The sequence below is a fragment of the Pteropus alecto genome, unplaced genomic scaffold (genome assembly GCF_000325575.1).
Source record: "Pteropus alecto unplaced genomic scaffold, ASM32557v1 scaffold433, whole genome shotgun sequence".
NCBI lineage: Eukaryota > Metazoa > Chordata > Mammalia > Chiroptera > Pteropodidae > Pteropus > Pteropus alecto.
This window is the reverse complement of record NW_006433953.1, coordinates 1,077,316-1,097,027: the sequence shown is the minus strand read 5'-3', so window position 1 is coordinate 1,097,027 and position 19,712 is coordinate 1,077,316. Positions and strand designations below refer to the sequence as shown.

The 19,712-nt window shown below is 58.8% G+C and overlaps 1 protein-coding gene across 3 annotated transcripts in view; it reads right to left on the bottom strand.

Moving 5' to 3' along the window:
* LRP1 (LDL receptor related protein 1) overlaps positions 1 to 19,712 on the bottom strand; it is an 83,873-nt gene that overhangs the window by 9,902 nt on the left and 54,259 nt on the right. For 2 of the 3 annotated variants that reach the window (XM_015587022.2, XM_025044731.1), the window contains 39 exons: positions 19,457 to 19,684; positions 19,061 to 19,235; positions 18,872 to 18,966; positions 18,469 to 18,618; positions 18,154 to 18,294; positions 17,667 to 17,801; positions 16,149 to 16,280; positions 15,795 to 15,929; positions 15,479 to 15,608; positions 15,214 to 15,340; positions 14,660 to 14,811; positions 14,440 to 14,564; positions 13,748 to 14,125; positions 12,211 to 12,400; positions 10,926 to 11,130; positions 10,336 to 10,528; positions 9,635 to 9,760; positions 9,307 to 9,435; positions 8,912 to 9,031; positions 8,613 to 8,726; positions 8,132 to 8,281; positions 7,932 to 8,054; positions 7,506 to 7,622; positions 7,204 to 7,332; positions 6,813 to 6,935; positions 6,576 to 6,716; positions 6,284 to 6,474; positions 5,212 to 5,395; positions 4,999 to 5,084; positions 4,706 to 4,825; positions 4,051 to 4,238; positions 3,702 to 3,907; positions 3,015 to 3,203; positions 2,249 to 2,397; positions 1,722 to 1,815; positions 1,488 to 1,607; positions 1,133 to 1,252; positions 642 to 764; positions 301 to 426 (listed from right to left, as the gene is read on the bottom strand). In XM_015587022.2, coding sequence (XP_015442508.1) covers positions 301 to 426; positions 642 to 764; positions 1,133 to 1,252; positions 1,488 to 1,607; positions 1,722 to 1,815; positions 2,249 to 2,397; positions 3,015 to 3,203; positions 3,702 to 3,907; positions 4,051 to 4,238; positions 4,706 to 4,825; positions 4,999 to 5,084; positions 5,212 to 5,395; positions 6,284 to 6,474; positions 6,576 to 6,716; positions 6,813 to 6,935; positions 7,204 to 7,332; positions 7,506 to 7,622; positions 7,932 to 8,054; positions 8,132 to 8,281; positions 8,613 to 8,726; positions 8,912 to 9,031; positions 9,307 to 9,435; positions 9,635 to 9,760; positions 10,336 to 10,528; positions 10,926 to 11,130; positions 12,211 to 12,400; positions 13,748 to 14,125; positions 14,440 to 14,564; positions 14,660 to 14,811; positions 15,214 to 15,340; positions 15,479 to 15,608; positions 15,795 to 15,929; positions 16,149 to 16,280; positions 17,667 to 17,801; positions 18,154 to 18,294; positions 18,469 to 18,618; positions 18,872 to 18,966; positions 19,061 to 19,235; positions 19,457 to 19,684 — 5,859 coding nt within the window. The remainder of the gene's footprint in view (positions 1 to 300; positions 427 to 641; positions 765 to 1,132; positions 1,253 to 1,487; positions 1,608 to 1,721; positions 1,816 to 2,248; positions 2,398 to 3,014; positions 3,204 to 3,701; positions 3,908 to 4,050; positions 4,239 to 4,705; positions 4,826 to 4,998; positions 5,085 to 5,211; positions 5,396 to 6,283; positions 6,475 to 6,575; positions 6,717 to 6,812; positions 6,936 to 7,203; positions 7,333 to 7,505; positions 7,623 to 7,931; positions 8,055 to 8,131; positions 8,282 to 8,612; positions 8,727 to 8,911; positions 9,032 to 9,306; positions 9,436 to 9,634; positions 9,761 to 10,335; positions 10,529 to 10,925; positions 11,131 to 12,210; positions 12,401 to 13,747; positions 14,126 to 14,439; positions 14,565 to 14,659; positions 14,812 to 15,213; positions 15,341 to 15,478; positions 15,609 to 15,794; positions 15,930 to 16,148; positions 16,281 to 17,666; positions 17,802 to 18,153; positions 18,295 to 18,468; positions 18,619 to 18,871; positions 18,967 to 19,060; positions 19,236 to 19,456; positions 19,685 to 19,712) is intronic. The other variant, XM_006908932.2, reaches the window with a different exon arrangement.

The window sequence follows — 19,712 nt, the reverse complement described above, 5'->3', positions numbered from 1 at the left end:
ACAGCCTACGTGGGGAGGCAGTGCTCTGAGATGCGGGGTCTACAAGGAGGTTATGGGGGGAGCTGCTTTGGGAGAGGATTCACAGATCCCATAGATTCTGAACAGGCATGTGCTGATGAGGTGCTAGTGGGTGCAGGGTCAGGGGAATTAGACAGGAGGAGGTGGGCACAGGGAGCCTGACGCCAGGCCACGCGGAGACCCAGTCAGCAGGCAGCCCGGCTCTGCCCCGTCGGTGGACACCGCCGCGCCCCTACCCGGGCAGGATGCCTTACTCCAGGAGGAGGGGCTAGGGAAGCTCACCACATTCTTCCTTGGGCTCGTCAGAGCCGTCGCCACAGTCATCCTCCCCGTCACACTTCCAGCGTGCCGGGATGCAGCGGCCTGAGTCCTTGCAGCGGAACTCATCCACCCCGCAGGTCATCTGGGCTGCAAGGGGGTGGGCCCAGTGGTGAGCGGAAGGCTCTTTTCAGGAACTTGCAGTGAAGGTGGGGAGCGGGTGGGTGCAGCCACGGGGGGATCTAGTGTGGGGGTGGTGGGAGCGGCAGACACCATAGAGGAACGACGGGCTCCAGGGGCAGGGGCTGGGTTGGGGGTCTCTGTGAGAGGCAGGCTCCGGGCTCCAGGGGCGCCAGGCAACTCACTGCAATTGGCAGGCTCGTCACTGCCGTCCACGCAGTCGTTGTCCCGGTCACAGACCCAGACTCGGGGGATGCAGCGCTTGGTGATGGAGCACTGGAACTGGTTGGGGGCACAGGTCACCTCGGCTGCGGGGTAGGGGAGAGAATGAGAACCCGCCCATTCCACCTCACGCCACAGTTCAAAATCACAGTCTTCTCCCTCTTCCAAAGCCTGTCGCCCAACCCCCAGTCCTGCTGCAATTTCTTGGGAGGAAGGGACAGTTTATCCCAATTTTGGTGCTTTTTGTTTTCTGGATCTGTACATCTCTCTACTAAGCAGGATGCTTTTAAAAGCAAACCAAGTCACATTCAATGTAATGTACGTTGCCCTCTAATGTTACTTAAGAGCAGCACAGCCCCTGGACAACAGCGGTAGGTTGACATTAATGTGAACTGCGTTGTTGTTCCCGTTTTCACACCACCAGGTCCCTTGCCCGCAGCCTGGGGCCACTCACGGCAGTCCCTCTCGTCCTCCCCGTCTCCGCAGTTGTCCTGCCCATTGCAACGGAAGATGCCAGGAATACAGCGGTTGGTGTTGGTGCACTTGAACTGACTGGGCAAGCAGACATGGATGTCTGTGGGGAGGACAGCAGAGTAAGTAATGGTGGACGGAGGACTCGGGCAGGGAGCCAGCACCCCGCACCCTCAGTGGGAGAGTGCAGGCTCCGGGCCCAGAGCAGCGGGAGGCCAACCTGGAGGGGAAGCTGCTTTAGGCCGAGCTTCCTTGCCCTTGGAGCACAATTCAAAACCCTCAAATCCCAAAGAAGAAAGGAGGGAAGGAGGGCAGCCAATGGCTGGGCAGCGCTTTACCACAGTTGGCCTCGTCACTGTTGTCCTGGCAGTCATTGTCCCCATCGCAGATGAAGGCAGGGTTTGTGCAGATGCCTGTCGAGCACTGGAACTGTCCTGGGCGGCACTTGAACTCAGCTGCTAGGAGGGGGGCTCAGCATCAGAAGGGCTGGGGGTGGGTGCGGCCATTCAGGGCCTCAGAGTCAGGCTGCCCCTACGCAGGACCCTCCCGCCACCCCTGCCCTGGGCACTCACGACAGTCCGGGGGCTCGTCCGAGTGGTCCCCACAATCGTCCTCTGTGTCACACTTCCACCAGAAGGGGATGCACTTGTCATTCTTGCACACAAACTGGAGGGCAGGTGGGGGCAAGAGGGGTTGGTGGGGGTCTGGGAAACTCAGGAGGTTTTCTTTTGAGGGGCTGGGATGTTTCAAAGGTGTGGCAGGGTATTTTGGGGGGAAGTTGAGCTGGATGGAATGCCGGGGTATGATGAGTGCAGGAAGGCCGGGTGAGGGGATATCTGTGTGGAGGTCAGGGTTGGGAGAATTGGTAAGGGAAGATTAGGGTTAGGGTGTGAGGGTGTTTGTGTGAGGTGACGGGTGTACAAGTATTGCTGTGGGGAGACAAGAGGTAGGCAAAAAATGTGGAGGTGTTAGCGTGGGAAAACCAGATGCATGAGGACATTAGAGCAGGTGCTGGGGTCCAAGGAGGAGTGGGGCTACCGGTGTAGGGGGTCAGGGGAACAAGGCATTGGTGAATGGGGATTCAGGGGAAGGGCCTCACCTGGCTTGCTGTGCAGTTGGACACACAGGTGCGCCCGTCGCCACCCAGGTAGAAATTGGTGGGACAGGCACATTTGTGGCCGCCCCCGGGGGACAGGAGGCACAGGTTGCTGCAGCCACCGTTGTTGACCTTGCAGGGGTGATTGGGCACTGCCAGAGAAAAAGTGGTTGGTTCAAGGGTGGCTGACTGGGCCCAGTTTACAGACCATAGTTTTCTGAGCCTCTGGCCTCTGGCAGAATGAGGGCAGCACTTATTGCCAGCACATTTCCTGATCTTTCAGAGACTGCCTAGCCCTCTCTACCCCGGGCAGAGGTGGGACAGATCCAAGTCCTGCTCTTTCAGGAGAGAGCTAAAGCCAAAGATGAGAAGGACTCTCTTGAGGTCCCAGGATCGGGCCAGGCCTGAAAGCCCACACACTGACCCACCTGTGGCCTCGCTGAGCTACGGCCTGCCTGCCCTCGGGGCCCTGTCTCAGCCGCCTGCACCCAGACCTGCTCTGCCTGATCATTCTCAGGACCTTGCTGCTATGAAGACTCCAGGGCTGACCCCAGGCTGGGTTGAGCTCCCGAGAGCCAGACCAGAGTCTGTCTACAGCCTTCTGAATTTCCTGGAGTCTGGTAGGCACTGCTCGGTCAGTGCTGAAGAAAGGGTGGGCAGAAACCCTTAAGGAGACCGCGGGGATCCCCACCCTGCTGGGGCCCCATGCCATCGCACGGACCCTCACGCCAGCTTAGCCCCTGCCTGCCCTCATCCCCCGGCCGCTCACCATCTGGCTGGCGCAGGGCGTGGAAGACGTGCAGGTCCATGGGCCGGTGCAGCGTGCTGATGAGGGGTGTCTTGTTCGCCCCTGTGGTCTTGTGTGCTCGGTTGATGGACTTGGTCTCCCAGTCGGTCCAGTAGACATAGTCCTCAAACAGGGTCAGTGCGAAGATGTGTGGGATGTCCTGGTTCAGCACTGCAGATGGGGGAGGGGACAAGCCCGGCAGCCCATCAGCGCCAAGTCGCACTGCAGGGCGTTTTCCCTGCTGGGCCTCCTTAACCCCACAACAACCCTGGGAGGAGGGCGCCAGCCTCAGTTCCAGATGGCGGAGTGGCTTCCCAGGTTGCACAGAGGATACGCAGCAGAGCTGTGACGCTGATCCAGGCCTGTCTGATAGCAGGCTCCTGCACCACAATATTACAGTTTCCTGGCAGGGAGTGGGGAGTGCTCAAGCACCCCAACCCCAGGCCTCCCACTCCCATCTGCCTTGGGGCCCTGTCATAAAACTGTGCATAGGGAGGGTCCTCACATGTGGGCAGATCCAGGGGTGCTCTGAGCACACACAGCCCTGGTGGGCGATGTCCTTGGACCACGCCCTCTGGCTTTTAGGCCCGCTCTTGTCCCAAAGGCCTGATCCCCTGTAGCTTCAACACCCCCATCCCTGTGCCCAGGCAGCCTCACTGGCACACTGACCAACGTGACGATTGGAACCATCCAAGCTGGCAAACTCGATGTAGTCCTCCCGGGCATCGGCCCAGTAGATGCGCTCGGTGACGTAGTCCAGAGTCAGGCCGTTGGGCCATGTGATTTTGGTGTCTACGATGACACTGCGGCCAGACCCGTCCATGCCGATCCGGCCAATGAGTGAGTGGTCACCCCAGTCTGTCCAATAGAGGTACCTGGCAGGTGGGTGGGCAGTGAGCCGCGAGAGACGCAGCGACTGATCCCTCCAGCTCCCACCCGCATGCGGGGAGGCTGGGCCTGGGGGCCTGAGCATGCTGCCTGCTCTCAGGGACTCCCTCAACCCTCCTTGCCTACTTACCCATTCTGCACGTCCACTACGAGAGCTCTGGGCTCACGGAGGCCAGAGCTGACCAGCACTGTCCGATAGGCCCCGTTGAGCTTGGACACTTCGATGGTGTCCCGGCCTTTGTCACACCAGTACAGATTGCCACCCACCCAGTCCACAGCCAGCCCGTCGGGGTTGCTCAGGCCAGTTCGGTGCAGCACCTGAAGGCAGGGAAAGAAGAGCCTGGATGCCCTGGGGTACGACCCTCAGCCTCTCTGGGGCTTGGCTTTCCCGTGTGTGATGTGGGGAGCTCAGCCAGGAGAACAACGGATGGAAAAGGCCCAACTCTGGGCCTCACGTCAGCTGAGGCTCTAGGGGAGGGGTCTGCAAAGGAGAGAGACCGCCACAGTGCCTGGGAGCATAGGTTTCACGGAGGTCAGACATAAGGGGGAACTTACTGATAATCAGAGAAAGAGCAAGAGGAATCTTCTAGGCCTTCCTCTGGGCTTAGAGGAGAGGGAGCGGCGAGGACAAGCGGAGTCATGTAGTGACTCAGTGGGGAAGGGGGAGAAGGGAATAACTGGTAAGTGGGTGGGGGGAAGGAGCGTACCCTCTGGAGAGGGGTGCTGGGGGTGGATCTCTGCATCCTCACATTTGTCAGCTGGGGAGGGGGCCGCCCCAGCCTTACCTGCACATTGCTCCCATTGAGGTGCATCCTTCGGATCATGCTGCCCTGGGTTGTCACGTCCGTCCAGTAAATCATCTGTTCTCGGTAGTCAAAGTCCAAGGCTACAGCATTGTTCAAGCCCTGGATTGGGGAATTGGGGAGAGGGATGACTGTAGAACAGGAGAGGGGTGGCTGGAGAAGTCAGTAGGGGGTGACGACCAGGGGCCCAGTGGGGAGGACGTGGGGCTGCACTGGGTGAGGACAGTAGCCCTGGGACTCAGAGGTAGGTGCGGGGAGGAGGCTGGGTCTGGCACCTGTTTAAGCAGGGTGTAGTTGGAGCCATCCAGGTGGAGCTTGCGCAGGTAGTACCGGTTGGCGAAGATTAGAAATGGCTCCTCATCTAAAGACAGAGAATCCTGGCTCAGGATTCTCTAGCTGGGGCACATTCTAGCACCCCTGGTCCCCAGCCCTCCTACCACAGCCCCCAGCTGCCTGGGCCATCTCGAGCCCTCCACACCCCATCTCACCAGTCACAGCCTTGCAGCTGTGGGGGTCACCGCCGCGGGGGGCATAGCCCTCCACACAGAGACACTTGTAGCTGCCATGGGTGTTGATGCATCGCTGGCTGCAGGGGAAGGTGGTGCTGCACTCGTCCACATCAGCACACGTGCGGCCGTCATCCTTCAGCCGGAAGCCGGGGCGGCAGCGGCACTGCGGGCACAAGAAGCCTTGACTGGGGATGGGGCAGGGGTCTGAGCCTCTCCGGGAGTTGATGGCCTTTCACCCTGGAGATCTGGGGTTAGAAGCCCTCATGGGGCTCTGGTTCTCACTACCCTGGGTGGCTGGCTCTACCTGGGAAGCCCAGCCTTGCCGAGGGAGGCAGGCAGCACACAGGTACTGAGCCGATGGCACCAGCGAGCAGGCCCTCACCCGCCAAACCATCACAGTGGGTCCCCAATGACCGCCATGTTTCCATGTCCACTGGGCAGCGCTCGGACCTCATCTAATGTATCCCACGGGCATCATTTGACAGAGCTGATCATGCTCCTCTCCAGTGCTTTCTCCACTTGCTGTTCTTCAGCCCTAGTGTCTGCCCATGTCCAGGAGCCTCTGCCGGTTCCCCTCACCTCCTGGCCCTCAGAGTGGCCGAGCACAGGGCTCAGACCTTGGACCCTCCCTCTTTTCCATCTGTGCTTACTCTCTTGGGGATCTGATCCAGACTCATGGACCTAAATGTCGTCTCCATGGTGATAACTCCCAGAATTTGCTCTCCTGTCTGGCCTCTCCCTTGAGCCGCAGACCTGTACATCACTTACTTGACATCTGCACCCCGCCCCCCCTTTTTCTCTCATAGCCCTTCTCTCATCTGCCAGCAAAGCCTGCGGGCTCTACCATCCACATAGGTGCAGAACTCAACCAAGCAGAGTTCTGTTTTGTTCACTGCTGTGTTCCTACTTCCTGGAACACTGCCTGGCAGAGTAGGTGCTGCATAAGCCCTTGTTGAATGAATGAATAAATAAATGAATGAATGAAGGATGGAGAAAGGAGTTCTTGCCAAGCTTGGGGGTGTGGAAGCTCCCACCCTGGGGTGAGGCACACCTTAAAGCCAATCTTGAGGTCCTCGCAGTCCTGGCTGCAGCCACTGAGCTTGTGGCTGAGACACTCGTTGACGTGGCAGCCACGCTCGTCCGAGCCGTCCCCGCAGTCGTCCTGGCCATCACAAAGCAGCGCCTCAGCCACGCAGCGCCCGTTGCCGCACAGGAACTGTGAGGAGGCGTAGCACTTGTGCTCTAGGGAGGGGCGGAGGTGGCGGGTCAGCAGGGTCCCGGGCTGGCTGGGGAACAGGTGTAGCAGGGCGAGGCGAGAAGGGGGAGCCGGGCATCGGACCCACCTGGGCTGGTGCAGTGCGGGTTCATGGGGGCCTCGTCGCTCTGGTCGTGGCAGTCATTTTCACCATCGCACTCCCACTGGCGGGAGCTCAGACAGCGCCCGTTGGCACAGCGGAACTCGTTGGGGCCACAGGTGGGGTACTCTGGGGGAGGAGGCAGCGGGTGAGGCTGGTGGCCTCGGCACAGCCCATCATGACGAGGGCAGGGCCTGTTTCCTAGTGCCATGTCCCCAGGCTCACCACACTCGGGGGACTCGTCGGAGCCATCGGCACAGTCACGGTCGTGGTCACACACAAAGTGCTTGGGGATGCACTGGCGGTTCTGGCACATAAACTCGCGGTCGTCACAGGTGTTGTTGTACACTGTGGACAGAAGGGGGCGTGACCCCTCAGCCCCCGCCTGGCCAGCTGTTGCCTGCCACCCCCGGCCCTTCTTGCGGCCCAAGTGTAGAATGGGCAGAACATGGACAAGGGTCCAAACACCTGAGTTATACATAGGGTTCTGCCACTAACTGCTTCAGTGACCGCTGCTGAAGCACTTCCTCTCCTTGACCTCAGTTTCCCCTTGTGCAAAGTGAAACTCTGTGGCCACTTGCTGCCCGCCCCACTCCTTAAGACTCCTGCCACTCACAGCAGCCAGCTGTGACACTCTCATCGGCGCCGTCAGCACAGTCCTTGTCACCATCACAGAGCCAGCTCTCAGGGACACACACATGGGTGCCCGGGCAGGAGAAGGAGTTGGGGCCGCACGTCTTGGCTTCTGTAGAGGGAACAGGGAACTGCTGAGAGACCAGGAGCAGGCAGAGCAGGCTGGGCAGCTGGGCGACGTCCCCACTGCTGTGCTGTCCCTCCTGCTAGAGGGTGTGAGTGTGTGTCTGTGTGCAGGCATGCTCCTCCCAGAGCCCCCCTGACCTGATCCCAGCCACCCCTCACCGCAGTGAGCCGACTCGTCCGAGCCATCCCCGCAGTCGTCACTGCCGTCACACAGCCACAGCTTGGAGATGCAGCGATGGTTCTGGCATTCAAACTGTGCCTCTGAGCAGAACGTATCTGGGGTAGTTAGTCGGAAGCCACAGTTAGATGGAGGGCAGTGGGTCACTCAGCTGGGTAGGCAGGTGCCGCGGGACAGCTGGGAGGGACCCCCATGGTACCCTTCTGTGGGGGGCTCAGCAGGAGCTAGAGAGATGATCCCCCTCTCTTGAGGGTCTGGGTGGGGGGCCTCGGGAAAGGAGGGCATTTCCTAGGAGGGAGCTAAGAAGGGGGGGCCTGGAGAGGGTCTGAGTGGCTATGGTGGAGCCCTAGCCCCCTGCAGGTCTTCTGAGCTCCCAGCTCAGGGGATGGGATGCTGTGGTCACTCACTGCAGTGGGTCTCATCCTCGCCGTGTTCACAGTCGTCCTCCCTGTCACACGTCCAGCTCATGGGGATGCAGCGTCCACTGGGGCAGGCGAAGTAATTCAGGGGGCATCTGGGGCGCTTCACACCTGGGGGTGAGGAAGGCATGAGGGCCCTGACCCCCTCGGGGGCCCACTGCCCACTGTGTACCTGACCCTGGCCAGACCTGGGCAGTCGCGCTCATCACTGTAGTCCCCGCAGTCATTAGCGCCGTCGCACACCCAGCTGGGCGCGTAGCAGAGGGAGGTCCGCTCGCAGGGCTGGAACTGCACACCCTTCACCCCCAGGCGAAAGTAGCTGCTGCAGTTGGTGGCGCCTGGGGGGGGGCGGAGGGATGAGGGGTGACACCAGGTTCCCTCCAAATACCCTCCCTGGCAACTACTGGCCCACCAGGGCCTTCGCGTGTTTCAGAGAGCTGAATAGTGCCCTTCAGGTGAAATGCTGTCCACACCTTGCATTCACTGCCCCCTGCCTGAATCCCAGGGGAGTCCAGGCCTGGAGGCAGGGAGCAAGAGTGGGACAGACAGGCTGTGAGGAAACGGAGGCCACCCTGTGAGTCCGAGGGAAGGCGGAGAGCAATGCTGGGCTGGAGGAGGGGAGCAGCATGGCAGAGGCCGGTGAGGCCCCTGACAAAGGGCACCACTCACTGCAGTTCATCTCGTCCGAGGCGTCCTCACAGTCCACAAACTGGTTGCAGCGGCTGGAGTTCCCGATGCAGGTGCCGTCCCGGCAGCGGAATTCGCCCACACCGCAGGCTGTCTCTGGAACAGCGCCCACCCGGTACCATCAGGCCAGGTTCTCCCCGGGGGGCCCAGAGCACCTGGCCCAAAGCCCATCGTAGAGTGCCCTGAATCAGACCCCTTGGGGCCTGGGGCCCAAAGCTCGGCAAGGTAAAGGTGGGGCAGAGGTTGGAGGTTCCGAGGCCCAGGCGTGGGGTCCTACTCACTGTTGCAGAGGACCTCATCAGAGCCATCCCCGCAGTCGTCTGCCCCGTTGCACCACAGCATGTTGGACACACAGCGCCCATTGTTGCACTGGCGGAAAGTCTTCTTGCAGCGGCGTGAGTCTGTGGGTGGGGGCCCGGCAGTTACAGAGGAGGGGCTGCCTCTAACGGGACAGCATGCATTTGTTCCCTTGACACGCTGTGTAGCTCCTGCTATGGGCCTGGCACAGGGTTCACAGTGATTCTGCCCTCCATGAGCTCCCAAAACTCCTTCTTGGGCCATGGAGCTGAGTCATGGAGCTTTTGCTCCTCTCATTCCCAGGCCCCCCCTCCCCCCGCTGGGGGCTGAGGCTGGTGACTGGGGGGCCAGGGGCCTGGGGGAGGAGGTGGCTCCTTACTGCAGTAGGACGGCTTCTCATCAGACTTGTCCTTGCAGTGGGAGACGCCATCACATGTCAGGCTGAAGTTGATACACTCGCCATTGGCACACTCGAACTCATCTTGCACTCGGCAAGAGGAATTCACCGCTGGTGGGGAGGGAAGGACCTTTGTGAGCCAGAGCCCTGGGGCCCTGAGCACTCGTGCCCTTCTCTCACCGGGAACTGAGGTCATCCTCAGTCTCTCCTCGGTGAAAGGTTCAGGGAGTTGGGTTTTTGGAGGGTCTGGGAGGAGCTGGGTCCCAGTGAGTCCCCCACCAGCGTCCTCCTCCCTTACACCCTCTCTCACCCCGGCAGGTGAGGTCCTCCTGGAGGATTCGGCCCCCTCGGCAAGAGCAGTTGACGTGGCCTTGGTGGGTGAGCAGGCACAGCTCCTGGCAGCCCCCGGTGTTGATGCGGCAAGGGGAGAGTTCACCTGAGGCACGGAAGGAGGACAAAGACCTAAGACTGTTCTCTGCAGTGCACACACGGAATGCCCACACCCATTCCCACAGATTCACTGAGCTTCTGGGCACCGGCTGTGGCACAGCGGTGGACGTCCAGGTGACAAGTGTTTGCGGGGGCCTGAGTTGGAGGACATGTATTCTCTTAGGTGGGGTGATATGGAATTCGAGGCATGCTTTGGGAGATTCAAATCTACGGAGAGTTGAGGTCATGTGTGTAGTGACGGGGGCCCCAGGGCCTGTATGAGAGGCCCAGGAAAGCTTCAGGTCTGTGTGGAGGACACTCAGTCCGCCAGGCCCGGTGTGGGAGTGTGTCTGCGCACGCGCATACAGAGGGTAGTGCAGGCAGAACCGGGGCTCTGTGTGTATAATCAGGTTGTGGGAGGATGTGTGGTTCTGGGTGGGAAGGGCAACAAAAGCATGCACTGGGGTATTCAAAGATGCAGATGAGAACAGAGTGGGGTGGTGTGTTTGTGTGTGTGTGTGTGTGTGTGTGTGCTCGCACAGTAGGCAGGACAGCAAGGCTGGTGGCAGCGGCCCCACTCACAGCTGTTGGTGTCATTGGCCACAGCGATGATGCCCATGGGCTGCTGGGGGATGTCCACACGCAGCAGCTTCATGTCGCTGCCCACGTACTTGTTGGCCCGCTGCACAGCCCGCCGCACCCAGTCGGTCCAGAAGATGTGCTCCCCGTACACAGCCAACCCGAAGGGGTGGACTGGCTCCGACTTCAGAATCACCTGTGGAGACAGCACCATTGCCTTCACGGGTATCGCTCAGGCCTCTCGCTCCAACTCCGCTCCCCTGCAGCTGGCTCCAGGGACAAGGGGGCCTGGCCCTGGCCTAGGTTCCCTAGACAAAGTCACAGAATGGGAATGACCCACGGAGGCATCTTTCCACCTCTCTCATTTAATTGATGAGGAAACCAAGCCCAGAAGGTGAAGACTGCACAAGGCCACACAGCTAAGTGGCAATGTCAGGGCCTGGATGGGACTCCTTGTGGTCCTCCCAGCTCTTCCCACCAGGTGGTCTCCCTCTCTGCTGTTCTGTGCCTGGGCAGTCTCCTTCTTGGCTGACCAGCCGTCCCCCGACCCCAGCCCCCTTGTGCCACCTGTCCTGCCTGCCCCGGAGACTCACATAGCGGTGGGAGCCGTCATACTCGCACCGCTCGATCTTGTCCAGGGTGGCATCGGAGAAGTAGAGCTTCTCGGCACGGTGGTCGATGGCTAGGCCGTTGGGGGTGCGGATGTCCTTCTCGATGAGAGTCAAGGCGTTGGCTCCCGACAGGGCTGCTCGCATGATGCTGGGGTGCTGTTCATTCCAGTTGGTCCAGAACATCAGGCTGGGGGAAGAGAGAGCCACAGGGAACAGGAGTCAAAGCCAGGGGCTCCTCCACCGAGGGCCCAGGCCAGGGTGTGCAGACTACCAAGACCCATGGGTCGGCCAGGGTGTGAACCAGACCCTAGCGCCACAGGCAACCCCTGAGCCACCTAGGCCAACAGTCCCGGTGCCCAGGAAGGGCCTGGCCATGGCAGTCTGTGTGAGCAAGTGTTTCTCGGTGTCTGTGAAACAGTCCTCTGTGTTTACTGAGAGATAGTGTAGCCCAGTGAGTCAGGCTCCGGGGTTCTTGTCCTGGCTCCACCACTTACCAGCTAGGAACTCTGGCAAGTTATTTAAACTCTCTGTGCCTCAATTTCCTCCTCTATGATGTGGGGCTACTACCTGTGCTACAGGATGGTTTGAGGATTAAATGAGTTATTATTCGTCTTACTGACGGCCCCAGTCAATGCTCAGAGTATTTTCTATAATTTTATTGCCCTCTTTTTCCCATACCCAGGAATTGCTTATTGAGTGTCTACTGTGTACTACGTGCTGGGGATGTGTGGATCCTACCCTTAAGGAGTTCTCGAGAATCACCTCCACAATTTAAGGCCTTTGCATACTTGAGGTCCGCGCCCTAGCTTGGCCCTTGAATGAGTGTCTTGCCCTCCTCTCAGTAAAGGAGGCAATGGGGCAGGCTGGCCACACCATGCTCCTCTCCAGGGTGGTAAGGCTCCAGAGGTGGGTGTGGAAGGCCTCAGGGCTCGTCAAGCACTACACTGGGTGTGACTGTGTGGTCCTCAAACCACCTGCATTGGATGGTATTTCCTGGGTCCTTGGTCCCAGAGATTCACCCGGTTAGGCCTGGGGTGGGGCCGGGGGCCCAGTGCTCCCCAGGCAATCCACATGCACCCTGGAGTCTGAGAACCACTGAGCTGCATAGAAGCCAGTTCTGTTTTCCCAGGTCACATAGCGAGGAAGTGGCTGAGCTCAGGTTAGAGCCAATCTTTCCTGCTCCTGCATTCCCCTCCCAGGTCTGCTTGGGGCAGTTTTTGCCACCCTGTGGCCCACCCCTCCTCATGCCCTGGGCCTGGCAGCTCACTTCTGGCACTCGTCCAACACAAAGGCCCGAGGGTGGTCATCTCCAGACATGGTAATGACTGTCTCACGCTCGAAGGCCCCTGGGCGGGTCTGGTCCACCGTGTGGCGGGTGATGGTGGATGTCGTGTAGCTTGTCCAGTAGAGAGTATCCCAGCCACGGTGATAGGCCAGGCCTTCCACAGAGCCCACGTCTATGAGGAGACAGGAGTAGCCATAGGTCAGGATAAGGCCACAGAGCAGAGCTGAGGGGACAGCCTAGGCAGCGGCTACAGAGGACTGCCTGGGGCACCCACGTCCTTGGTACATGTGGGGTTGGAAGTGTGAGAACTGGGGAGCTTGTAGGGGCACAGCCCCCAACCCAAATGACCCACGGTCCTCCTTGACCCTTCTTCCTGCGTCTTCCCACCGCTGGGTATATTTGACTTTGTCGTGGTCACACTTCCCCGGAGCTAGAATTTTGCCATGTTGAGTGCAAACTGGATTTCAGTAAATCGGCACCTACTTGGGCGGTACTGGGGAGCTTCCTACTTAAAAAGATCCTGAACTGGGTTGTTTTGTAGACATTTCAAACTCAGGTTAAAGAACTAAGTGCACAATGAGAGAGAGGCAGCAGAACAGTCCTGTAAGAGGATAAAAACTCGGGAGGTTTTAGTGGCTTCAAGCTGTATGAAGAAGTAGCTGCCAGAAAGCTGCATTCATAGAAGTAGTGTAGCCCGAACAATGGCCTGAAGGGAGGGGACAGTCTCTCTTGATTGAGCCCAAGATTGCAGAGTATCGAGTTTAGCATAGGACACTACATTTTTAGACAGACATGTGGACCGGACTATGTGAAGCAGAAAATGTCCAGAGGAGACTGAAAGGACAGGTCTGTTCTTGTCACCACTGTATACCTGGCACCTGGTTCACTGTCTGCCACTGAACTTTATGGACGGGATGAATGAATAAATGAACAAATGAATGAGTCAAAAGACCTGGGGTATCCAGCCTAGAGGAGAGAAGACTGTAGCAGAACAAAATAGCAGTTTTCAAAGACCTGAAAGGCTGTCCTAGGATGACAGCTCTAGCACACACTGCCCTTCATGGAGTGCCACCACCTGTCTGGTGCTGAGCTGAGGTTTCACATTTGCCACCTCAGGTGCTCCTGTCTCCTTATACAGGAAAAATCTGAGGCTTGGAGAGTGTAGGAAACTTGCCCAAGTGGCTGAAATCCTGTGTCTGGACTTGAACCTGGCCCGTCTCTGCAGCCTGTGCTGTGAGCACCAGACACACAGAGGAGAGCTGGGGCTTATTCTGTGCAACCTAGGGGTGAAATAGGACTGGGGTGGGGGAGAAGGAGGGGAAAACTGCCTCCAAAGGAGGAGAAATGTCCAAGTAACTACAATGGGCACAGTGTGATTCGCTGGCCATCTGTCAGGGATGCTGAGGCAGGTGGGATTCAGATAGAGCAGGGATGGGCTGGCTGGGGTCTGCCCTGAGTCTGTGCTGACTCTCCCTGCACTCCACCCGCGTTCCTGGGAGGATTCGGAGTCTGGGCTCACTCTCCACAATGGTAGTCCTCCCGGAGCCATCATCATTGATCTGCTGGATGTTCCCAAAGTGGATGTCGCTGAAGAAGATGCGGTTAGGGGTGCCTGGGGAGATGCCCGCTCGGTAGTCGAAGGCCAGGGCAATGACGTTCTTCATGTGTTCAGGGTCCTCAAAGGGCTGCACAGGTGCATTGAGGTTGCGCTCATCCGACAGGTGGATGCTCTTGAGGATGGTGCGCTCCGAGTATAGCAGATAGCCAGCATACTCACGGCACGATGCCCCGTCTTCAGCCAGCATCCCATGGGCGCAGGCGCAGGCCCGCTGCCCACCGCCCCGGTACAGGCACAGCTGCTGGCACCCACCGTTGGCCACTGCACACACATTGGTGCCTGGGGGAGGGTGCAGGGGAAGGAGGAGGTTATGGAGGGCAGGGCCCTCTTGGGGGAAAGACTCACTGGTGCCTCTGTCATTTCGGCTGAGGTTAAAACTCTGGTTGGCGCCCTGTTTTGCCTCGATACCCTCAATTCAGACAACCCTCAGATCGGTCCTGGAGCGCCTCAGCCTCTCCTTACTACCTTCGGGTCTCTGGGGCCACTGGAAAGTGCCCCTTTGGGTCTTACTTCTTTTTTCGTCCCCTCACTCTAGGCACGTCCAGGCCAGGGCCCCTCTGGCCTCTCTCGCCCAGCCCAGACCCTAGCCTCACCTTTCTGCCGGTCTCGGTTAAAGACCTTGATGTCTTTGAGCTGGACGCCAATGCCTGTCCGCAGGGGCACAGAGTCTGTGGCATTGTCTTTGCTCCCGCGCTTGATGGAGCCGTTGGCGTGAGTCCTGGGGGAAAGGAAAGAACCATGAGCAGGCCGTCAACTGGGGCCAGGTGCGGGGGAACAGATAGCCAAGGAGAAGGCCAGGACGGGAGCCCTTACCTGTCACTCCAGTAGATGAAATCCTCAAACACAGACACCGAGAACATGTCCATGTTGTTGCTGGATAGAACCACCTCGCGGTTCTCACCTGTCTCCAGGTCGATCCGCTCAATCTTGTCTGTCCGGGCGTCACACCAGTACAGCTTCCCATCCTACAGGCCAGAGGCACCCACCTCACCTCCAGGCCTCTGGGCTCCCGTCAGCCCCCTTGTCCCGGGCAGCACGGAGCGTCTCACTCACTCCTGATGCTCTTTCTCCTCCTTTCGCCTCCTCCTCCTGCCCTCTGACCTGCCAATCTGCTGACCTCTAGGCTTCCCTCCAGTCTCCACTTCTGAGTAGCCCCCCATCCACCACTTCTGGGGATGGGGCAAGAGCCCTACTCTAGGTGGGAGCTGAGCCAGAAGCTCCCATGACTCCCTGGGTTCATATCTTCCTACCAAATGAGGGCCATTACAGGGAGATTCAAATGGGAGCAGGGCATAGGATAAGGGGAGCTTCCCCCCAAGAGCACAGGGTCCAACCCTTTGGCCCCAAGGCCAAGCCTGCATCCAAACCTGATAGTCCACCGAGATGCCGTTGGGCCAGCTGATGCTGACATTAACCAGCACCACTCGCTCAGTGCCATCCAGTCGAGACCGCTCAATACGTGGATACTGGCCCCACTCAGTCCAGAACAAGTACCTGGGGGATGGAGGTGGAAGTGGGGGTCAGTCCTCAGGACATGGAGGAGAGAAGGCCTCAACAGTGTGGGCTATGGCCAGGGCGACCAGGACAGGCCAGAGCCAGAAATGGGATTGGCTAGCCTGTCCAGCTCCTTACCCCTTCTCTGGGTGGACAGTGATGGCCCGGGGCTTGTCCAGACCCTGGGAGATGACCACATAGCGGAAAGAGCCATTGAGTCGGGCGACCTCGATGACATCAAAGCCCTGGTCCGTCCAGTAGATGTTGCCTGAGGAGGAAGTGGGTGGCGCTCAGGGGGGTTGGGTGGGAACACACGTACCTAGTCCTTTCCCAGCTCCCAGATGCCCCTACTGCTTTCGCACCTGTCCCCACCTGCCCCTTCTCTTCAGACCCCCCCTTCTGAAATCCCACTTCCCCTTCATCCTCTGGAGCCCTATACTCTCCCACGGTTCACCTGCAATCCAATCCACGGCGATGCCCTCCACGCGGCCAATGCCATTGGTCACCACATCCTCGCGCCATGTCTGGTCTCGCTTAGCCCGGCTGATGGTGCTTAGGCCCATGTCCACCCAGTAAATGGTGTCATTTTCTGGAGGTGAAGGAACCAATAAGGGGATGCCCAATAAGGCAGGAGCAAGGTGAGGGTTCACAATCACACGGGGTCAAGATAGAGGTGAGTGAGTGCTGGGGGCCAGGGAGCTTGGAAGGGGAGACCAAGAGGAGCAGGGCAGCTGTGGCGAGTGCCTCCCCCTCCAGCTGTGACCCCTGGAGGCCATATCCCATTTCCTCCTGCCGTCAGATGGCTCACCAGCATGGAAGTCGATGCCGACAGCCAGTGAGGTCCCCGACACTGGAACCAGGGCGTCTGACTTGTCGTTGGGATCCAGGGGGATTCCCCGGATTCCCTCATGTACAGAGTACAGGAGAAAGGAGCCCACACCTGAAACACAAGGATGTTTCAGGCAGGGGACTTGCTGACGCCCCTTTAAACTCGGCTTCTGTCACTGTTAAATGTTCTTCTTTGCTTCCCTTTTGATATTTTCCCCCAGCTATCATCCCTCTACCCTCAACACACATGTACACACATCCTAGCCTGAGGCCTGGAGCCTGGGCAGGGCAGTCACCTGGCTGGGAGTGGGGAAATGAACTCCAAGCTCTGGAGAACCACCTGCAGGTCTCTAGCTTTCCACTAGAGGGCAGAAGAGGCCTGGCTTTCTCTTCTTGCACTATGCCCTCAATCTGGCTTCCCTCAATACATACAACCCTGCACCCCCAAAGGCTGTTAGGGAGATTCTGGGGAGGTTCAGATAAGACAGTCGCACTGGATGACTTTCAAATCTAGATTTCCATCTTAGTTTCCTCTTTGTCTTCCCCTCTCTCCAACACATGACACTCAATATTCCCCACACCTCGCTCCTGAGCCAGTCTTATTCTGTTTCCCCATTTCCTACGGGGCATGATAGCCAATCTTGAATCCTCCCTTGCCTTTGTCCCTTGATACAGTGTATCCCCAAATGAATCCCCAAAAGGGTCCTGGTTGTTCAGGCTCCAAGAAAAAAAACAGATTTATGGTTGAGTAAGTTTGGGAAGACTCCAAATAGTAGTCTTCTCTTGAAACATTCTCAGTGCTGATGAGCATGTTTAAGGTTCTGAGAAATTCTGCAGCAAAAAAACAAAACAAAAAACCACTAAAGCTTTTTTAACCCATCTACCCACATCAAAGAGAGAGGGACCCAGGAGTGCGCCTTGGGAAATGGCAATTTCTGAAGAAAGTCTGAGTCCCATCCTTTCTTTTCAGCCCCAGCCTAGGCCCCATCTCCTAACGGCTTCCTAACTGGTCAAACTGCCTTGGTTTCTCCCTCCCCCACTCAGCTGGCTCTCCACCACCAGGTTAATCTGCCCCAAGCACCACTTTCCAGGCACTGCTGGCTGAGAACTCATGGCCCACCTCGCCTCGCAGTCTATCACCATGACTCCCCGACACTGCCCACACTCGGGCTTGGCACCCCAGGGCCCCTGCACACGCTCTCCTATCGCTTTGGACCCCTTGCCTTGCATATTGTCTCTTCTCTGAGCCACACACACTCGAATCCTACTAGTCCTATAAAACCCAGTTCATTGGACCCCATTGATTTTGACCCTTCGCCTCTGTCCCCTGGCATCCCCCACAGCACTCAGCACAGGGGGCTTCCTGAGTATCTAACTCAGAAGGTCCTTACTAATACATGACAAACGTAGTTTTGTTGTCAAGGTGAGGAGAGAAAGGTGGGGCTGTAGGTTAGGACGGGCTGGGGTTGGGGACCTGGGCCAAGGCGGGGGTACTGACCCTCACAAGCCTGCTGGCCACTCCGGAGGCTGTAGCCAGCTGTGCACATGCAGGAGCGGGTTGACTCCGATGTGGGCAGGCAGAGCTGGGAGCAGTCTCCATTGTTGACACTGCATGGGTTGGTGCCCTCATGTTCTAGGGGAGGCAGAGAGAAAGGGTTAGTGGCCCACCGTGGGACCTCAGTGTGAGGATCATGCTGCTCAGGGACAAGACAGTCACCACCTTCACCTTGGACCTCGAGGGGGTCACCACCCAACCCAGCTTTCAGGCTGTCTGTCCTCCTGGCCCCCAGTCCTGTGGCCAGGGTAGCTGTAAGCCTATAAGTTGTCTCAGAATTAGAAAGAGGAGCCCATTTGGGTGGTGAGCGGAGCCCCATTTTCATTCCCATTCACCCACTTGCCCAGGGGTTCCTGCAGCCAATCCTGGCCACAGCCCCGACCTCTCTGAGCCCCCTCCTGCCACCCCTGCCCCTCGCCCCCTGCCTCACCCAGCTGGATGCTCTCATCATAGACCTTCATGTGCATCACCAGAGTGGTGCTGTTCCGCAGGACCACGGACCCCGAGCCGTCAGCCTTGTTGCACGTGCCCATCTTCTCCGACACCTGATCTGCCCACCACAGCTTGTCCCCTAGGGCGGCAGGAGGGGATGAGACCCTCAGAAAGGCCCTCCTCTCAGCTTTCCTGAAGGGCCTGCCCTGCCAGAGTGGGCAGGCTGCCCCCAGGCAAGCCCCTATCTTCCCAGCCAGTCAGTCCAAGCTGGCCTGCCCTGCTCCTGTCCCTGCTCCCACCTAGTGGCCCTCACCCATGATGGCCAGGGCAGTGGCTTTGCCCAGCTGGTTCCACATGGTATTGATGACCTCGAGCTCGGTCCCGTCCAGGTTGCAGCGGTTGATGGTGTGGTTCCTGGAGCTGATCCAGTAGAGTTTGCTTTCAGGAAAGTCGATAGCCAGGCCTGGAAGAGGGTGGTGTCATTGCCAGAGAGCCTGGCACCAGGGCTGGGGTCCCAGAGCCTGACCCAGCTGGGCTACTCACCCCCAGGGATGGGCACAGAGTATGTGTGAAGGGTGAGTGGGTTTGGGGGGAGGGTGGTGATGACAAACACAGCTGGGAATTCGGGAAACAGTGGGGCAACTGGGGGACCCTGAAAGCGTGTCCTGGTTGAGGAATCAGGGAAGGGCTTCGGGGCAGGCAGGGCAAGCTCGTACCCACAGGGCCCTTCTGGCCACTGAAGAGCAGGGTGCGGTTGCTGCCGTCCATATTGGCCATGCTGATGTTGTCACCGTCCGTCCAATAGAGCTTCCTGGGGGAGGAAGGGGTGCAGGGAGAGGAAGCTCAGAGTCCTCTTCTTCCTCTGCCCGTACCCCATGCTCCCTAACCCTGGGCTCTAGACTGACCCACGCAGCGGGTGGACAACCAGGCCGTGGGGCTGCTCCAGGCCCTGCACCACAGCATTCTTGAAGGAGCCATCTAGCCGGGCTACATTGATCTGCTTCTTGTTGGTGTCGTAGCTTGTCCAGAACAGGTTCCGGGACACCCAGTCCACAGCCAGCCCATGGGCATTTGGCAAGTCTGGGGGCACAGTGGGAAGGTGGTGGTTGGTGGTTTGCACAGCAGAGTTTGGGAGGTAGAGGGGGCAACCTGGTTTCTGCGGGAATAGGGATCAGGAAACCATGTTGGGGTACTTTGAAAGACCCAGGGGAACAGGAAGTAGGTGCTGGGGACCAAGGTAAGGAGCATGGGCTGGGTGGGGGGCGCCTGGGTCCACGGGATGGGCAGGGCCTGGACAGAACCTGCAGAGACGACCGTCTCCACGCCTGTGCCGTTGATGAAGGCCCGCTTGATGGCCTGTGTCCGCACGTCAGACCAGTAAACACGCTGCTCTCGGGCGTCGTAGTCCAGTACTGTGACGTTGTCGATATCGGGCACCGTGAAGGAGATGATGTAGTTGTAGTAGGGGGCATCCAGGTCCACCCCCCGGATCTCCATCTGACGTGCGTACAGCAGGAACTTCTTAAACTCTGTGGGGCAGGGGCGGGTCACTGAGGG